Source organism: Taudactylus pleione, unplaced genomic scaffold, assembly GCF_031769625.1.
Source record: "Taudactylus pleione unplaced genomic scaffold, aTauple2 ptg000635l, whole genome shotgun sequence".
Classification (NCBI taxonomy): Eukaryota; Metazoa; Chordata; class Amphibia; order Anura; family Myobatrachidae; genus Taudactylus; species Taudactylus pleione.
The window spans coordinates 1,730,528-1,751,918 of record NW_028285037.1 but is presented as its reverse complement, the minus strand read 5'-3'; the positions used below and the strand labels follow the sequence as shown (position 1 = coordinate 1,751,918).

General features: G+C 39.4%; 1 protein-coding gene across 2 annotated transcripts in view; it reads left to right on the top strand.

Annotated features, from left to right (window-relative positions):
- The window catches only part of FHIP1B (FHF complex subunit HOOK interacting protein 1B), a 97,278-nt gene that overhangs the window by 33,340 nt on the left and 42,547 nt on the right, over window positions 1–21,391 (top strand). For both annotated transcript variants that reach the window (XM_088454935.1, XM_088454933.1), the window contains exons 5-9: window positions 1,123–1,281; window positions 1,361–1,447; window positions 1,535–1,702; window positions 2,204–2,283; window positions 19,937–20,106. In XM_088454935.1, the coding sequence (XP_088311061.1) occupies window positions 1,123–1,281; window positions 1,361–1,447; window positions 1,535–1,702; window positions 2,204–2,283; window positions 19,937–20,106 (664 nt within the window). The remainder of the gene's footprint in view (window positions 1–1,122; window positions 1,282–1,360; window positions 1,448–1,534; window positions 1,703–2,203; window positions 2,284–19,936; window positions 20,107–21,391) is intronic.

Sequence of the window (21,391 nt, the reverse complement as noted above, 5' to 3'; positions counted from 1 at the left end):
CTGGTCATATATTTATCTCTGAGCCCAATGTCACCTCACAGGTTACTGTTACTGCCCCCTAGTGTTGTATGTATGACTGTGCAGTGTGTGTGAGGACACCTGTACTGTTACTGCCCCCTAGTGTTGTATGTATGACTGTGCAGTGTGTGTGAGGACACCTGTACTGTTACTGCCCCCTAGTGTTGTATGTATGACTGTGCAGTGTGTGTGTGAGGACACCTGTACTGTTACTGCCCCCTAGTGTTGTATGTATGACTGTGCAGTGTGTGTGTGAGGACACCTGTACTGTTCTGCCCCCTAGTGTTGTATGTATGACTGTGCAGTCTGTGAAGGCACCTGTACTGTTACTGCCCCCTAGTGTTGTATGTATGACTGTGCAGTGTGTGTGTGAGGACACCGGTACTGTTACTGCCTCCTAGTGTTGTATGTATGACTGTGCAGTGTGTGTGAGGACACCTGTACTGTTACTGCCCCCTAGTGTTGTATGTATGACTGTGCAGTGTGTGTGTGAGGACACCTGTACTGTTACTGCCCCCTAGTGTTGTATGTATGACTGTGCAGTGTGAGTGAGGACACCTGTACTGTTACTGCCCCCTAGTGTTGTATGTATGACTGTGCAGTGTGTGTGAGGACACCTGTACTGTTACTGCCCCCTAGTGTTGTATGTATTACTGTGCAGTGTGTGTGAGGATACCTGTACTGTTACTGCCCCCTAGTGTTGTATGTATGACTGTGCAGTGTGTGTGTGAGGACACCTATATTGTTACTGCCCTCTAGTGTTGTATGTATGACTGTGCAGTGTGTGTGTGAGGACACCTGTACTGTTACTGCCCCCTAGTGTTGTATGTATGACTGTGCAGTGTGTGTGAGGACACCTGTACTGTTACTGCCCCCTAGTGTTGTATGTATGACTGTGCAGTGTGTGTAAGGATACCTGTACTGTTACTGCCCCCTAGTGTTGTGTGTATGACTGTGCAGTGTGTGTGAGGACACCTGTACTGTTACTGCCCCCTAGTGTTGTGTGTATGACTGTGCAGTGTGTGTGAGGACACCTGTGCTGTTACTGCCCCCTAGTGTTGTATCCAGCTCTCTTACCTCAGTCTCCTTATTGTAATCTTGCAGATCCTGGCCACTGGGCTGAGCGCTCTGTACTCCTCTCTGCCACGTAAGATTGAGGTGCGCGGGGATGACTGGCACTTCCTGCGCAGGGAGGATTGGATCGGCGTCTCCTCGCTGGTCCTGTTTATGAATTCGCTGGAGTTCTGCAATGCTGTCACTCAGGTGAGTGGCTGCCGAGGAGGGGATGTGCGGAGCTTGTTCTCTCTCGGGGCCATAACGCTGCGCTTGTCTCTGCACACAGGTGGCTCATCCGCTCGTGCAGAACCAGCTGGTGGAATACATACACAATGGTTTCCTGGTGCCGGTGATGGGACCAGCGCTCCATAAGGTAAGGGGACCTTAGTGGGTGACACCATGACTCGGGGACTGTTCTTCCTGGGCACAATGACTGTACTATGGATATCGCTCCCCGCAGACCTCCATCGAGGAGATGATCGCCAGCACCGCCTACCTGGAGCTATTTGTGCGCAGTATCACTGAGACCGCGCTGCTGAAAACCTTCCTCCGTTTTATCCTTCTGCATCGGCACGACAGCAGCACCATCCTGCAGACCCTCATCAGCCGCATCGCCAGCAACTCACGGGTGAGACACCGCCGGCCCTCCCTACCATCTGCGCCCAATGTCTAACCTGACCCCATAACGCTTGTGGCTATCCTACTCCCGCTACTTCCCTGCGCTTACAGTCCCCGCCCCCAGCACTGACTCCATCTGTACCATATCGCTCAGGGTATGTCCTGTCCTGCAGGGGAAATGTGAGGCTCTGGTCAGTACAGCAATGCTGACTACTGTGGTGCTCAGCTGCCACCATGTATTGTTTGTTGTCTTCTTTATGAACACTTCTGTATGCCTGCGCCCCCCTCCCTGTCTCCCGGCTCTGCCTGCGCCCCCCCTGTCTCCCGGCTCTGCCTGCGCCCCCCCTGTCTCCCATCTCTGCCTGCGCCCCCCCTGTCTCCCATCTCTGCCTGCGCCCCCCCTGTCTCCCGGCTCTGCCTGCGCCCCCCCTGTCTCCCGGCTCTGCCTGCGCCCCCCCTGTCTCCCGGCTCTGCCTGCGCCCCCTCTCTTACCACTGTGCATCTCTTACAGCTCTGCATGGTCTCCTTGACCCTGTTCCGCTCTCTGCTCAACCTGAACTGTGAAGACGTCTTACTTCAGCTGGTGCTCAGGTAAGTGACACTACATCATTACTACAACATAATGTCTTATTTTATACATGTATAAAGTCTGTTCTCAGTAAGTTTAATTACCTTTCGAAAATCTTACATATATGTACCCAATCACACATACATGGACATACATACACACATATGATATGCTTAATGCGACCATCAGTGTGATATCCGTCTGACCTGTTTATAAGGATAACTGTGATATCAGTGTGACCTCTGTATTGTGATATCAGTGTAACGTGTATTGTGATCAGAGTAATAGAAGTGTGACCTGTGTATTGTGATATCAGTGTAACGTGTATTGTGATCAGTGTGACCTGTGTATAGAGATCAGTGTGACCTGTGTATTGTGATCAGTGTGACCTGTGCATAGTGATCAGTGTAATATCAGTGTGACCTGTGTATTGTGATCACTGTGACCTGTGTATAGAGATCAGTGTGACCTGTGTATTGTGATCAGTGTGACCTCTGTAAAGTGATCAGTGTGATATCAGTGTGACCTGTGTATAGTGATCAGTGTAATATCAGTGTGATCTGTGTATAGTGATCAGTGTAATATCACTGTGATCTGTGTATAGAGATCAGTGTAATAGCAGTGTGACCTGTGTATAGTGATCAGTGTAATATCAGTGTGACCTATGTATTTTGATCAGTGTGATAGTGTTACCTGTGTATTGTGATCAGTGTGAGCTGTGTATAAGGATTAGTGTGATATCAATGTGACCTATGTATAGAGATCAGTGTAATATCAGTGTGACCTGTGTATAGTGATCGGTGTGACCTGTGTATTGTGATCAGTGTGACCTGTGTATAGAGGTCAGTGTAATATCAGTGTGACCTGTGTATAGTGATCAGTGTAATATCAGTGTGACCTGTGTATAGTGATCAGTGTAATATCAGTGTGATCTGTGTATAGAGGTCAGTGTAATATCAGTGTGACCTGTGTATTGTGATCAGTGTGACCTGTGTATTTTGATCAGTGTGATATCATTGTTACCAGTGTATAGTGATCAATGTGATATCAGTGTGTCTTGTGTATAGTAATCACTGTGGTATCAATGTGACCTGTGTTTAGTAATCGCTGTGATATCAGTGTGACCTATGTATTGTGATCAGTGTGATATCAGTGTTACCTGTTTATAAGAGGTCAGTGTATTATCAGTGTGACGTCTAGTGATTAGTGCCAGCTGTGTATAGTAACCACTGGGGTATCTGTGTGACCTGTTGTAATGGGAGTTCAGAAAATGGTTGCTGAAAGCCATATGTGTAATATCAGTGTTACCTGTGTATTGTGATCTGTGTAATATCAGTGTGACCTGTGTATAGAGGCCAGTATAATATCAATGTGACCTGTGTATAGTGATCAGTGTAATATCAGTGTAACCTGTGTATTGTGATCTGTGTAATATCAGTGTGACCTGTGTATAGAGATCAGTGTGACCCGTTTATAGTGATCAATGTGATATCAGTGTGACCTGTGTATTGTGATCAGTGTGACCTGTGTATAGAGGCCAGTATAATATCAATGTGACCTGTGTATTGTGATCAGTGTAATATCAGTGTGACCTGTGTATAGAGGCCAGTATAATATCAATGTGACCTGTGTATAGTGATCAGTGTAATATCAGTGTGACCTGTGTATAGAGGTCAGTGTAATATCAGTGTGACCTGTGTATAGAGATCAGTGTGACCCGTTTATAGTGATCAATGTGATATCAGTGTGACCTGTGTATTGTGATCAGTGTGACCTGTGTATAGAGGTGAGTGTAATATCAGTGTGACCTGTGTATAGAGGTGAGTGTAATATCAGTGTGACCTGTGTATAGAGGTCAGTGTAATATCAGTGTGACCTGAGTATAAGGATTAGTGTGATATCAATGTGACCTGTGTATAGAGATCAGGGTAATAGCAGTGAGTCCTATGTATAAGGATTAGTGTGATATCAGTGTGCCCTGTGTGTAGTAATCACTGTGAAATCAATGTGAGCTGTTTATAGTAATACATGCGATATCAGTGTGACCTGTGTATAGTGATCAGTATAATATCAGTGTGACCTGTGTATTGTGATCAATATGATATCAGTGTGACCTGTGTATAGTGATCAGTATGTCCTATGTATTGTGATCACTGTGATGTCAGTGTGACCTGTGTATAGTAAAACATGTGATATCAATGTGAACTGTGTATTGTGATCAGTGAGTCCTGTGTATAGTAATAAATGTGATATTAGTCTATCCTATGTAGAGATAAGTGTGATATCAGTGTGTCCTGTGTATAGTAATTACGATGATATCTGTGTGACCTGTGTATAGAGATTAGTGTGATATCAGTGTGTCCTGTGTATAGTAATCACTGTGATATCAATGTGACCTGTGTATAGTGATAGGTGCAATATCAGTGTGACCTGTGTATTGTGATCAGTGTGACCTGTGTATAGAGGTCAGTGTAATATCAGTGTGATCTGTGGATAGAGATCAGTGTTACCTGTGTATAGTGATCAATGTGATATCAGGGTGACCTGTGTATAAGGATTAGTGTGATATCAGTGTGACCTGTTTAAAGTAATCACTGTGAAATCAGTGTGACCTGTGTTTAGTAATCACTGTGGTATCAATGTGAGTTGTTTATAGTAATACATGAGATATCAGTGTGACCTGTGTATAGTAATCACTGTGGTATCAATGTGACCTGTGTATAGTAATCGCTTTGCTATCAGTGTGAGCTGTGTAATAGAGATCAGTATAATATCATTGTGACCTGTGTCTTGTGATCAGTGTGATATCAGTGTGACCTGTGTATAGTAAAACATGTGATATCAGTGTGACCTGTGTATTGTGATCAGTGAGTACTGTGTATAGTAATCAATGTGATATTAGTCTGTCCTTTGTAGAGATCAGTGTGATATCAGTGTGTCCTGTGTACAGTAATCACGATGATATCTGTGCAACCTGTGTATAGTAATTACTGTGATATCAATGTGACCTGTGTATAGTGATCGGTGCAATATCAGTGTGACCTGTGTTTAGCAGTATATGTGATATCAGTGTGACCTATGTATTGTAATAAGTGAGTCCTGTGTATAGTGATCAATGTGATATTAGTCTGTACTATGTATAGACATCAGTGTGACCTGTGTATAGTGATCCATGTAATATTAGTGTGACCTGTGTATAGTGATCCGTGTAATATCAGTGTGACCTATGTATAGTGATCGGTGGTGTATCAGTGCAACCTGTGTATATTAATCACTGTGATATTTGTGTGACCTGTGTATAGTAATCACTTTGATATCAGTGTGACCTGTATAAAGTAATCACTGTGATATCAGCGTGACCTGTGTATAGTGATCAGGGTGATATCAGTGTGACCTGTGTATAGTAACTACTGTGATATCAGTGTGACCTGTGTATAGTAATCACTGTGATATCAATGTGACCTGTGTATAGCAATCCATGTGATTTCAGTGTAACCTGTGTATAGCAATATATGTGATATGTCGGTGTGACTTGTGTATAGTGAACAGTGCAATATTAGTGTGATGTGTAGTGATTAGTGTGACCTGTGTATAATGATACATGTGATATCAGTGTAACCTTTATATAGTGAACAGTGCAATATCAATGTGGCCTCTATAGTGATCAGTGTGGTATTAGTGTGAAATGTGTATTGCAATACACGTGATATCAGTGTGACCTGTGTATAGTAATACATGTGATTTCACTGTGACCTGTGTATAGTGATCAGTGTAATATCAGTATGACCTGTGTATAGTGATAATTGTGATAATAGTATGACCTGTGTATAGTGATCAGTGTGCCCTGTGTATAGCAATACATCTGATATCAGTATGCCTTTGTATAGTGATCAATGTGATATCAGTGTGACCTGTGTATTGTGATCAGTGTGACCTGTGTATAGAGGCCAGTATAATATCAATGTGACCTGTGTATTGTGATCAGTGTAATATCAGTGTGACCTGTGTATAGAGGCCAGTATAATATCAATGTGACCTGTGTATAGTGATCAGTGTAATATCAGTGTGACCTGTGTATAGAGGTCAGTGTAATATCAGTGTGACCTGTGTATAGAGATCAGTGTGACCCGTTTATAGTGATCAATGTGATATCAGTGTGACCTGTGTATTGTGATCAGTGTGACCTGTGTATAGAGGTGAGTGTAATATCAGTGTGACCTGTGTATAGAGGTGAGTGTAATATCAGTGTGACCTGTGTATAGAGGTCAGTGTAATATCAGTGTGACCTGAGTATAAGGATTAGTGTGATATCAATGTGACCTGTGTATAGAGATCAGGGTAATAGCAGTGAGTCCTATGTATAAGGATTAGTGTGATATCAGTGTGCCCTGTGTGTAGTAATCACTGTGAAATCAATGTGAGCTGTTTATAGTAATACATGCGATATCAGTGTGACCTGTGTATAGTGATCAGTATAATATCAGTGTGACCTGTGTATTGTGATCAATATGATATCAGTGTGACCTGTGTATAGTGATCAGTATGTCCTATGTATTGTGATCACTGTGATGTCAGTGTGACCTGTGTATAGTAAAACATGTGATATCAATGTGAACTGTGTATTGTGATCAGTGAGTCCTGTGTATAGTAATAAATGTGATATTAGTCTATCCTATGTAGAGATAAGTGTGATATCAGTGTGTCCTGTGTATAGTAATTACGATGATATCTGTGTGACCTGTGTATAGAGATTAGTGTGATATCAGTGTGTCCTGTGTATAGTAATCACTGTGATATCAATGTGACCTGTGTATAGTGATAGGTGCAATATCAGTGTGACCTGTGTATTGTGATCAGTGTGACCTGTGTATAGAGGTCAGTGTAATATCAGTGTGATCTGTGGATAGAGATCAGTGTTACCTGTGTATAGTGATCAATGTGATATCAGGGTGACCTGTGTATAAGGATTAGTGTGATATCAGTGTGACCTGTTTAAAGTAATCACTGTGAAATCAGTGTGACCTGTGTTTAGTAATCACTGTGGTATCAATGTGAGTTGTTTATAGTAATACATGAGATATCAGTGTGACCTGTGTATAGTAATCACTGTGGTATCAATGTGACCTGTGTATAGTAATCGCTTTGCTATCAGTGTGAGCTGTGTAATAGAGATCAGTATAATATCATTGTGACCTGTGTCTTGTGATCAGTGTGATATCAGTGTGACCTGTGTATAGTAAAACATGTGATATCAGTGTGACCTGTGTATTGTGATCAGTGAGTACTGTGTATAGTAATCAATGTGATATTAGTCTGTCCTTTGTAGAGATCAGTGTGATATCAGTGTGTCCTGTGTACAGTAATCACGATGATATCTGTGCAACCTGTGTATAGTAATTACTGTGATATCAATGTGACCTGTGTATAGTGATCGGTGCAATATCAGTGTGACCTGTGTTTAGCAGTATATGTGATATCAGTGTGACCTATGTATTGTAATAAGTGAGTCCTGTGTATAGTGATCAATGTGATATTAGTCTGTACTATGTATAGACATCAGTGTGACCTGTGTATAGTGATCCATGTAATATTAGTGTGACCTGTGTATAGTGATCCGTGTAATATCAGTGTGACCTATGTATAGTGATCGGTGGTGTATCAGTGCAACCTGTGTATATTAATCACTGTGATATTTGTGTGACCTGTGTATAGTAATCACTTTGATATCAGTGTGACCTGTATAAAGTAATCACTGTGATATCAGCGTGACCTGTGTATAGTGATCAGGGTGATATCAGTGTGACCTGTGTATAGTAACTACTGTGATATCAGTGTGACCTGTGTATAGTAATCACTGTGATATCAATGTGACCTGTGTATAGCAATCCATGTGATTTCAGTGTAACCTGTGTATAGCAATATATGTGATATGTCGGTGTGACTTGTGTATAGTGAACAGTGCAATATTAGTGTGATGTGTAGTGATTAGTGTGACCTGTGTATAATGATACATGTGATATCAGTGTAACCTTTATATAGTGAACAGTGCAATATCAATGTGGCCTCTATAGTGATCAGTGTGGTATTAGTGTGAAATGTGTATTGCAATACACGTGATATCAGTGTGACCTGTGTATAGTAATACATGTGATTTCACTGTGACCTGTGTATAGTGATCAGTGTAATATCAGTATGACCTGTGTATAGTGATAATTGTGATAATAGTATGACCTGTGTATAGTGATCAGTGTGCCCTGTGTATAGCAATACATCTGATATCAGTATGCCTTTGTATAGTGATCAGTGTAATATCAGTGTGACCTGTGTATGGTAATTAGTGTGATGTAAGTGTGATATTAGCATATCCTGTGTATAGTGATCAGCGTAATATCAGTGTGACCTGTGTATAGTGATCAGTGTAATATCAGTATGACCTGTGTATGGTAATTAGTGTGATGGAAGTGTGATATTAGTATGTCCTGTGTATAGTGATCAGTGTAATATCAGTGTGACCTGTGTATAGTGATCAGTGTAATATCTGTGTGACCTGTGTATAGTGATCAGTGTAATATCTGTGTGACCTGTGTATAGTGATCAGTGTAATATCTGTGTGACCTGTGTATAGTGATCAGTGTAATATCTGTGTGACCTGTGTATAGTGATCAGTGTAATATCTGTGTGACCTGTGTATAGTGATCAGTGTGATATCTGTGTGACCTGTGTATAGTGATCAGTGTGATATCTGTGTAACCTTTGTATAGTGAACAGTACAATATCGGTGTGACCTCTGTATAGTGATCAGTGTGATATTAGTGTGACCTGTGTATAGCAATCCATGTGATTTCAGTGAAACGTGTATAACAAAACTTATGATATCGGTGTGACCTGTGTATAATGATCAGTGTGACCTGCGTATAGCAATATGTATGATCGTATTCCCTGTGAATAGTGATCATTGTGATGTTAGGTTGCCCTGTGTATAGTGATCAGTGGGCTATCAGTGTGATCTGTGTATAGTGATCAGTGTGATGTGTATAGCAATACATGTGATATCAGTATGACCTGTGTATAGTGATCAGTGGGGTTTCAGTGTGACTTGCGTACAGCAATATGTATGATGTTTGTATGACCTGTGTATGGTAATTAGTGTGATGTAAGTGTGATATTAGCATATCCTGTGTATAGTGATCAGCGTAATATCAGTGTGACCTGTGTATAGTGATCAGTGTAATATCAGTATGACCTGTGTATGGTAATTAGTGTGATATTAGTATGTCCTGTGTATAGTGATCAGTGTAATATCAGTGTGACCTGTGTATGGTAATTAGTGTGATGGAAGTGTGATATTAGTATGTCCTGTGTATAGTGATCAGTGTAATATCAGTGTGACCTGTGTATGGTAATTAGTGTGATGGAAGTGTGATATTAGTATGTCCTGTGTATAGTGATCAGTGTAATATCAGTATGACCTGTGTATGGTAATTAGTGTGATGGAAGTGTGATATTAGTACATCCTGTGTATAGTGATCAGTGTAATATCAGTGTGACCTGTGTATGGTAATTAGTGTGATGGAAGTGTGATATTAGTATGTCCTGTGTATAGTGATCAGTGTAATATCAGTGTGACCTGTGTATGGTAATTAGTGTGATGGAAGTGTGATATTAGTATGTCCTGTGTATAGTGATCAGTGTGACCTGTGTATGGTAATTAGTGTGATATTAGTAAATCCTGTGTATAGTGATCAGTGTAATATCAGTGTGACCTGTGTATGGTAATTAGTGTGATATTAGTACATCCTGTGTATAGTGATCAGTGTAATATCAGTATGACCTGTGTATGGTAATTAGTGTGATGTAAGTGTGATATTAGTATGTCCTGTGTATAGTGATCAGTGTAATATCAGTGTGACCTGTGTATGGTAATTAGTGTGATGGAAGTGTGATATTAGTATGTCCTGTGTATAGTGATCAGTGCAATATCAGTGTAACCTGTGTATAGTGATCAGTGTGACCTGTGTATGGTAATTAGTGTGATGTAAGTGTGATATTAGTACATCCTGTGTATAGTGATCAGTGTGACCTGTGTATGGTAATTAGTGTGATGTAAGTGTGATATTAGTATGTTGTGTGTATAGTGATCAGTGTAATATCAGTATGACCTGTGTATGGTAATTAGTGTGATGTAAGTGTGATATTAGTATGACCTGTGTATAGTGATCAGTGTAATATCTGTATGCCCTGTGTATAGTGATCAGTGTAATATCAGTGTGACCTGTGTATATCAGTGTGACCTGTGTATGGTAATTAGTGTGATATTAGTGCATCCTGTGTATAGTGATCAGTGTGACCTGTGTATGGTAATTAGTGTGATATTAGTATGTCCTGTGTATAGTGATCAGTGTAATATCAGTGTGACCTGTGTATGGTAATTAGTGTGATATTAGTATGTCCTGTGTATAGTGATCAGTGTAATATCAGTGTGACCTGTGTATGATAAGTGTGATATTTGTATGTCCTGTGTATAGTGATCATTGTTATATCAGTGTGACCTGTGTATGGTAATTAGTGTGATGTAAGTGTGATATTAGTTTGTCCTGTGTATAGTGATCAGTGTAATATCAGTGTGACCTGTGTATGGTAATTAGTGTGATGTAAGTGTGATATTAGTACATCCTGTGTATAGTGATCAGTGTAATATCAGTGTGACCTGTGTATGGTAATTAGTGTGATGTCAGTGTGATATTAGTATGTCCTGTGTATAGTGATCAGTGTAATATCAGTGTGACCTGTGTATGGTAATTAGTGTGATGGAAGTGTGATATTAGTATGTCCTGTGTATAGTGATCAGTGTGACCTGTGTATGGTAATTAGTGTGATATTAGTAAATCCTGTGTATAGTGATCAGTGTAATATCAGTGTGACCTGTGTATGGTAATTAGTGTGATATTAGTACATCCTGTGTATAGTGATCAGTGTAATATCAGTATGACCTGTGTATGGTAATTAGTGTGATGTAAGTGTGATATTAGTATGTCCTGTGTATAGTGATCAGTGTAATATCAGTGTGACCTGTGTATGGTAATTAGTGTGATGGAAGTGTGATATTAGTATGTCCTGTGTATAGTGATCAGTGCAATATCAGTGTGACCTGTGTATAGTGATCAGTGTGACCTGTGTATGGTAATTAGTGTGATGTAAGTGTGATATTAGTACATCCTGTGTATAGTGATCAGTGTGACCTGTGTATGGTAATTAGTGTGATGTAAGTGTGATATTAGTACATCCTGTGTATAGTGATCAGTGTGACCTGTGTATGGTAATTAGTGTGATGTAAGTGTGATATTAGTATGTCCTGTGTATAGTGATCAGTGTAATATCAGTGTGACCTGTGTATGGTAATCAGTGTGATGTCAGTGTGATATTAGTACATCCTGTGTATACTGATCAGTGTAATATCAGTGTGACCTGTGTTTGGTAATTAGTGTGATATTAGTATGACCTGTGTATAGTGATAAGTGTAATATTAGTATGACCTGTGTATAGTGATCAGTGTAATATCAGTGTGACCTGTGTATGGTAATTAGTGTGATGTAAGTGTGATATTAGTATATCCTGTAAATAGTGATCAGTGTAATATCAGTGTGACCTGTGTAAAGTGATTAGTGTGATGTAAGTGTGATATTAGTATGTCCTGAGTATAGTGATCAGTGTAATATCAGTATGACCTGTGTATGGTAATTAGTGTGATGTAAGTGTGATATTAGTGCATCCTGTGTATAGTGATCAGTGTAATATCAGTATGACCTGTGTATGGTAATTAGTGTGATGCAAGTGTGATATTAGTGCATCCTGTGTATAGTGATCAGTGTAATATCAGTGTGACCTGTGTATGGTAATTAGTGTGATGCAAGTGTGATATTAGTACATCCTGTGTATAGTGATCAGTGTAATATCAGTGTGACCTATGTATGGTAATTAGTGTTGATGCAAGTGTGATTTTAGTGCATCCTGTGTATAGTGATCAGTGTAATATCAGTGTGACCTGTGTATGGTAATTAGTGTGATGTAAGTGTGATATTAGTGCATCCTGTGTATAGTGATCAGTGTAATATCAGTGTGACCTATGTATGGTAATTAGTGTTGATGCAAGTGTGATTTTAGTGCATCCTGTGTATAGTGATCAGTGTAATATCAGTGTGACCTGTGTATAGTGATCAGTGTAATATCTGTGTGACCTGTGTATAGTGATCAGTGTAATATCTGTGTGACCTGTGTATAGTGATCAGTGTAATATCTGTGTGACCTGTGTATAGTGATCAGTGTGATATCTGTGTGACCTGTGTATAGTGATCAGTGTGATATCTGTGTAACCTTTGTATAGTGAACAGTACAATATCGGTGTGACCTCTGTATAGTGATCAGTGTGATATTAGTGTGACCTGTGTATAGCAATCCATGTGATTTCAGTGAAACGTGTATAACAAAACTTATGATATCGGTGTGACCTGTGTATAATGATCAGTGTGACCTGCGTATAGCAATATGTATGATCGTATTCCCTGTGAATAGTGATCATTGTGATGTTAGGTTGCCCTGTGTATAGTGATCAGTGGGCTATCAGTGTGATCTGTGTATAGTGATCAGTGTGATGTGTATAGCAATACATGTGATATCAGTATGACCTGTGTATAGTGATCAGTGGGGTTTCAGTGTGACTTGCGTACAGCAATATGTATGATGTTTGTATGACCTGTGTATGGTAATTAGTGTGATGTAAGTGTGATATTAGCATATCCTGTGTATAGTGATCAGCGTAATATCAGTGTGACCTGTGTATAGTGATCAGTGTAATATCAGTATGACCTGTGTATGATAATTAGTGTGATGTAAGTGTGATATTAGTATGTCCTGTGTATAGTGATCAGTGTAATATCAGTGTGACCTGTGTATGGTAATTAGTGTGATGGAAGTGTGATATTAGTATGTCCTGTGTATAGTGATCAGTGTAATATCAGTGTGACCTGTGTATGGTAATTAGTGTGATGGAAGTGTGATATTAGTATGTCCTGTGTATAGTGATCAGTGTGACCTGTGTATGGTAATTAGTGTGATATTAGTAAATCCTGTGTATAGTGATCAGTGTAATATCAGTGTGACCTGTGTATGGTAATTAGTGTGATATTAGTACATCCTGTGTATAGTGATCAGTGTAATATCAGTATGACCTGTGTATGGTAATTAGTGTGATGTAAGTGTGATATTAGTATGTCCTGTGTATAGTGATCAGTGTAATATCAGTGTGACCTGTGTATGGTAATTAGTGTGATGGAAGTGTGATATTAGTATGTCCTGTGTATAGTGATCAGTGCAATATCAGTGTAACCTGTGTATAGTGATCAGTGTGACCTGTGTATGGTAATTAGTGTGATGTAAGTGTGATATTAGTACATCCTGTGTATAGTGATCAGTGTGACCTGTGTATGGTAATTAGTGTGATGTAAGTGTGATATTAGTATGTTGTGTGTATAGTGATCAGTGTAATATCAGTATGACCTGTGTATGGTAATTAGCGTGATGTAAGTGTGATATTAGTATGTCCTGTGTATAGTGATCAGTGTAATATCAGTGTGACCTGTGAATGGTAATTAGTGTGATATTAGTACATCCTGTAAATAGTGATCAGTGTAATATCAGTGTGACCTGTGTATGGTAATTAGTGTGATGTAAGTGTGATATTAGTATGACCTGTGTATAGTGATCAGTGTAATATCTGTATGCCCTGTGTATAGTGATCAGTGTAATATCAGTGTGACCTGTGTATATCAGTGTGACCTGTGTATGGTAATTAGTGTGATATTAGTGCATCCTGTGTATAGTGATCAGTGTGACCTGTGTATGGTAATTAGTGTGATATTAGTATGTCCTATGTATAGTGATCAGTGTAATATCAGTGTGACCTGTGTATGGTAATTAGTGTGATATTAGTATGTCCTGTGTATAGTGATCAGTGTAATATCAGTGTGACCTGTGTATGATAAGTGTGATATTTGTATGTCCTGTGTATAGTGATCATTGTTATATCAGTGTGACCTGTGTATGGTAATTAGTGTGATGGAAGTGTGATATTAGTATGTCCTGTGTATAGTGATCAGTGTAATATATTGATGTGTCCTGTGTATGGTAATTAGTGTGATGTAAGTGTGATATTAGTATCACCTGTGTATTGTGATCAGTGTGACCTGTGTATGGTAATTAGTGTGATTGTATATCCTGTGTATAGTTATCAGTGTAATATCAGTGTGACCTGTGTATGGTAATTAGTGTGATGTAAGTGTGATATTAGTATCTCCTGTATATAGTGATCAGTGTAATATCTGTATGCCCTGTGTATAGTGATCAGTGTAATATCAGTGTGACCTGTGTATGGTAATTAGTGTGATGTCAGTGTGATATTAGTATCTCCTGTGTATAGTGATCAGTGTAATATCTGTGTGACCTGTGTATAGTGATCAGTGTAATATCTGTGTGACCTGTGTATAGTGATCAGTGTAATATCAGTGTGACCTGTGTATGGTAATTAATGTGATGTAAGTTTTATATTAGTACATCCTGTGTATAGTGATCAGTGTAATATCAGTATGACCTGTGTATGGTATTTAGTGTGATGTAAGTGTGATATTAGTATGTCCTGTGTATAGTGATCAGTGCAATATCAGTGTGACCTGTGTATAGTGATCAGTGTAATGTCAGTGTGACCTGTGTATGGTAATTAGTGTGATGTAAGTGTGATATTAGTACATCCTGTGTATAGTGATCAGTGTAATATCAGTATGACCTGTGTATGGTAATTAGTGTGATGTAAGTGTGATATTAGTACATCCTGTGTATAGTGATCAGTGTAATATCAGTATGACCTGTGTATGGTAATTAGTGTGATGTAAGTGTGATATTAGTATGTCCTGTGTATAGTGATCAATGCAATATCAGTGTGACCTGTGTATAGTGATCAGTGTAATGTCAGTGTGACCTGTGTATGGTAATTAGTGTGATGTAAGTGTGATATTAGTACATCCTGTGTATAGTGATCAGTGTAATGTCAGTGTGACCTGTGTATGGTAATTAGTGTGATGGAAGTGTGATATTAGTATGACCTGTGTATAGTGATCAGTGTAATATTAGTGTGACCTGTGTATAGTGATCAGTGTAATATCAGTGTGACCTGTGTATATCAGTGTGACCTGTGTATGGTAATTAGTGTGATATTAGTGCATCCTGTGTATAGTGATCAGTGTGACCTGTGTATGGTAATTAGTGTGATATTAGTATGTCCTGTGTATAGTGATCAGTGTAATATCAGTGTGACCTGTGTATGGTAATTAATGTGATATTAGTATGTCCTGTGTATAGTGATCATTGTTATATCAGTGTGACCTGTGTATGGTAATTAGTGTGATGTAAGTGTGATATTAGTTTGTCCTGTGTATAGTGATCAGTGTAATATCAGTGTGACCTGTGTATGGTAATTAGTGTGATGTAAGTGTGATATTAGTACATCCTGTGTATAGTGATCAGTGTAATATCAGTGTGACCTGTGTATGGTAATTAGTGTGATGTCAGTGTGATATTAGTATGTCCTGTGTATAGTGATCAGTGTAATATCAGTGTGACCTGTGTATGGTAATTAGTGTGATGTAAGTGTGATATTAGTATGCCCTGTGTATAGTGATTAGTGTAATATCAGTGTCACCTGTGTATGGTAATTAGTGTGATAGAAGTGTGATATTAGTATGTCCTGTGTATAGTGATCAGTGTGACCTGTGTATGGTAATTAGTGTGATGGAAGTGTGATATTAGTATGTCCTGTGTATAGTGATCAGTGTGACCTGTGTATGGTAATTAGTGTGATATTAGTAAATCCTGTGTATAGTGATCAGTGTAATATCAGTGTGACCTGTGTATGGTAATTAGTGTGATATTAGTACATCCTGTGTATAGTGATCAGTGTAATATCAGTATGACCTGTGTATGGTAATTAGTGTGATGTAAGTGTGATATTAGTATGTCCTGTGTATAGTGATCAGTGTAATATCAGTGTGACCTGTGTATGGTAATTAGTGTGATGGAAGTGTGATATTAGTATGTCCTGTGTATAGTGATCAGTGCAATATCAGTGTGACCTGTGTATAGTGATCAGTGTGACCTGTGTATGGTAATTAGTGTGATGTAAGTGTGATATTAGTACATCCTGTGTATAATGATCAGTGTGACCTGTGTATGGTAATTAGTGTGATATTAGTACATCCTGTGTATAGTGATCAGTGTGACCTGTGTATGGTAATTAGTGTGATGTAAGTGTGATATTAGTATGTCCTGTGTATAGTGATCAGTGTAATATCAGTGTGACCTGTGTATAGTGATCAGTGTAATATCAGTGTGACCTGTGTATGGTAATCAGTGTGATGTCAGTGTGATATTAGTACATCCTGTGTATAGTGATCAGTGTAATATCAGTGTGACCTGTGTTTGGTAATTAGTGTGATATTAGTATGACCTGTGTATAGTGATAAGTGTAATATTAGTATGACCTGTGTATAGTGATCAGTGTAATATCAGTGTGACCTGTGTATGGTAATTAGTGTGATGTAAGTGTGATATTAGTATATCCTGTAAATAGTGATCAGTGTAATATCAGTGTGACCTGTGTAAAGTGATTAGTGTGATGTAAGTGTGATATTAGTATGTCCTGTGTATAGTGATCAGTGTAATATCAGTATGACCTGTGTATGGTAATTAGTGTGATGTAAGTGTGATATTAGTGCATCCTGTGTATAGTGATCAGTGTAATATCAGTATGACCTGTGTATGGTAATTAGTGTGATGCAAGTGTGATATTAGTGCATCCTGTGTATAGTGATCAGTGTAATATCAGTGTGACCTATGTATGGTAATTAGTGTTGATGCAAGTGTGATTTTAGTGCATCCTGTGTATAGTGATCAGTGTAATATCAGTGTGACCTGTGTATGGTAATTAGTGTGATGTAAGTGTGATATTAGTGCATCCTGTGTATAGTGATCAGTGTAATATCAGTGTGACCTGTGTATGGTAATTAGTGTTGATGCAAGTGTGATTTTAGTGCATCCTGTGTATAGTGATCAGTGTAATATCAGTGTGACCTGTGTATGGTAATTAGTGTGATGTAAGTGTGATATTAGTATGTCCTGTGTATAGTGATCAGTGTAATATCAGTATGTCCTGTGTATGGTAATTAGTGTGATGCAAGTGTGATATTATTATGTCCTGTGTATAGTGATCAGTGTAATATCAGTATGACCTGTGTATGGTAATTAATGTGATGGAAGTGTGATATTAGTATGTCCTGTGTATAGTGATCAGTGTAATATCAGTGTGACCTGTGTATGGTAATTGGTGTGATGTAAGTGTGATATTAGTATCACCTGTGTATAGTGATCAGTGTAATATCAGTATGACCTGTGTATGGTAATTAGTGTGATATTAGTATATCCTGTAAATAGTGATCAGTGTAATATCAGTGTGACCTGTGTATGGTAATTAGTGTGATGGAAGTGTGATATTAGTATGTCCTGTGTATAGTGATCAGTGTAATATATTGATGTGTCCTGTGTATGGTAATTAGTGTGATGTAAGTGTGATATTAGTATGTCCTGTGTATAGTTATCAGTGTAATATCAGTGTGACCTGTGTATGGTAATTAGTGTGATGTAAGTGTGATATTAGTATCTCCTGTATATAGTGATCAGTGTAATATCTGTATGCCCTTTGTATAGTGATCAGTGTAATATCAGTGTGACCTGTGTATGGTAATTAGTGTGATGTCAGTGTGATATTAGTATCTCCTGTGTATAGTGATCAGTGTAATATCTGTGTGACCTGTGTATAGTGATCAGTGTAATATCTGTGTGACCTGTGTATAGTGATCAGTGTAATGTCAGTGTGACCTGTGTATAGTGATCAGTGTAATGTCAGTGTGACCTGTGTATGGTAATTAGTGTGATGTAAGTGTGATATTAGTACATCCTGTGTATAGTGATCAGTGTAATGTCAGTGTGACCTGTGTATGGTAATTAGTGTGATGGAAGTGTGATATTAGTATGACCTGTGTATAGTGATCAGTGTAATATCAGTATGACCTGTGTATGGTAATTAGTGTGATGCAAGTGTGATATTAGTATATCCTGTAAATAGTGATCAGTGTAATATCAGTGTGACCTGTGTATGGTAATTAGTGTGATGTCAGTGTGATATTAGTATGTCCTGTAAATAGTGATCAGTGTAATATCAGTGTGACCTGTGTATGGTAATTAGTGTGATGTAAGTGTGATATTAGTATGCCCTGTGTATAGTGATCAGTGTAATATCAGTGTGACCTGTGTATGGTAATTAGTGTGATGTCAGTGTGATATTAGTATCTCCTGTGTATAGTGATCAGTGTAATATCTGTGTGACCTGTGTATAGTGATCAGTGTAATATCTGTGTGACCTGTGTATAGTGATCAGTGTAATATCAGTGTGACCTGTGTATGGTAATTAATGTGATGTAAGTTTTATATTAGTACATCCTGTGTATAGTGATCAGTGTAATATCAGTATGACCTGTGTATGGTAATTAGTGTGATGTAAGTGTGATATTAGTATGTCCTGTGTATAGTGATCAGTGTAATATCAGTATGACCTGTGTATGGTAATTAGTGTGATGTAAGTGTGATATTAGTATGTCCTGTGTATAGTGATCAGTGCAATATCAGTGTGACCTGTGTATAGTGATCAGTGTAATATCAGTATGACCTGTGTATGGTAATTAGTGTGATGTAAGTGGGATATTAGTACATCCTGTGTATAGTGATCAGTGTAATATCAGTGTGACCTGTGTATGGTAATTAGTGTGATGGAAGTGTGATATTAGTATGACCTGTGTATAGTGATCAGTGTAATATCAGTATGACCTGTGTATGGTAATTAGTGTGATGTGTGATATTAGTATGTCCTGTGTATAGTGATCAGTGTAATATCAGTGTGACCTGTGTATGGTAATTAGTGTGATGTAAGTGTGATATTAGTATGTCCTGTGTATAGTGATCAGTGTAATATCTGTGTGACCTGTGTATAGTGATCAGTGTAATATCTGTGTGACCTGTGTATAGTGATCAGTGTAATATCAGTATGACCTGTGTATGGTAATTAATGTGATGTAAGTTTTATATTAGTACATCCTGTGTATAGTGATCAGTGTAATATCAGTGTAATTTGCATAGTGATCAGTGTGACCTGTGTATAGCAATACGTATGATATTAGTATGACCTGTGTATAATGATCAGTGTGATAGAAGTGTGACCTATGTATAGTGACTATTGTGATGTCAGTGTGAGTTTTGTTTAGCAATTAGTGTGGTATCAGGGTGATCTGTGTAAGTTGATCAGGGTGATATCAGTGTATAGTGATCAGTGAGTCATGTGTATAGTGATCAGTTTGATATCAGTGAGACTTGTGTATAGTAATCAGTGTGACAGTGTCACCTGTGTTAGTAGGTGTGTGTGTATAAAGATACAATGGGCAGAATGTGTAAGTGTCTGTGTGTGTGTATAAAGGTACAATGGGCAGAATGTGTAAGTGTATAAAGAAAGATTTCCCGTTTCAGGTACTTGATCCCCTGCAATCACGTCATGTTGAGTCAGAGACGGGCCGTGAAGGATGTGGATTTATACTCAAAGACGACTGACAAGTTGCTCTCTCTTATCCCACAATGTTGTTTGAAAGACAATCTGGTCACCCAGGAGAGAGAAGAGGAGCATGCTACCTGGTCTAAAGGTGAGGGGGGAACAAGGGCTGGAATCCTGGTCTAAAGGTAGAGGTCTTATATATAATAATGAAGCATAGGCCCTGCTTTAAAGGTTAGTGGGTGCTCTGTTTGATCCAAATATAAGACTGAGAACACATGGTGTAGAGGTGAGGGGAGGTCTGTCTGATCCAAGTATGGGGCTGAGAACTCACAGTGTAAAGGTGAGGGGAGGTTTGTCTGATACAAGGATGAGGCCAAGAACTCATGGTGTAGAGGTGAGGGGAGGTTTGCCTGATCCAAGGATGAGGCCAAGAACTCATGGTGTAGAGGTGAAGGGAGGTTTGTCTGATCCAAGGATGAGGAAGAGAACTCATGGTGTAAAGGTGAGGGGAGGTTTGTCTGATCCAAGGATGAGGAAGATAACTCATGGTGTAAAGGTGAGGGAAGGTCTGCCTGTTTCAAGGATGAGGTGAGACTGGTCTAAAGCAGAAGAAAGTTCTGTTTGATCCAAGGAGAAGGCTGATGCCCTAGTCTAAAGGTGAGGATTGTCTTTCTGATCCGCGGATGAGGCCTAGAACTTATAGTGTAAAGGTGAGGGGGAGGTCTGTCTGACCCAAGGATGAGGCACAGAATTCATGGCGTAGAGGTGAGGGGAGGTTTGACTGATCCAAGGATGAGGCCAAGAACTCATGGTGTAGAGGTGAGGGGAGGTTTGTCTGATACAAGGATGAGGCCAAGAACTCATGGTGTAGAGGTGAGGGGAGGTTTGCCTGATCCAAGGATGAGGCCAAGAACTCATGGTGTAGAGGTGAAGGGAGGTTTGTCTGATCTAAGGATGAGGCCAATAACTCATGGGGTAGAGGTGAGGGGAGGTCTGTCTGATCCAAGGATGAGGCCAAGAACTCATGGTGTAAAGGTGAGGGGACGTCTGTCTGATCCAAGGATGAGGTAAGACTGGTGTAAAGCAGAAGAAAGTTCTGTCTGATCCAAGGAGAAGACTGACGACCTAGTCAAAAGGTGGGGATTGACTCCTTGATCTAAGGAGGAGTCTAAAAACATGTTCTTAAATTGAGGAATGTCTTTCGGATTTAAGGAGCCTGAGTCCTTTTGTCTATAGATGATTGGAGGTCCGTCTGATTTAAGAAGGTGTAGATCCTAAGGCTGAGGTGAGAACTATCTGGCGAATGAAAAGCATGCAATGTGGATCTTCTTGGGAGAAGAGAGACCACCAGATGAGTGACCAGGGATTGGCTAGTAATAAGTGTGGAGAAATCAGGTGGCGCAGCTTCGGAGATAGTTTTGGTACTTTAGTGT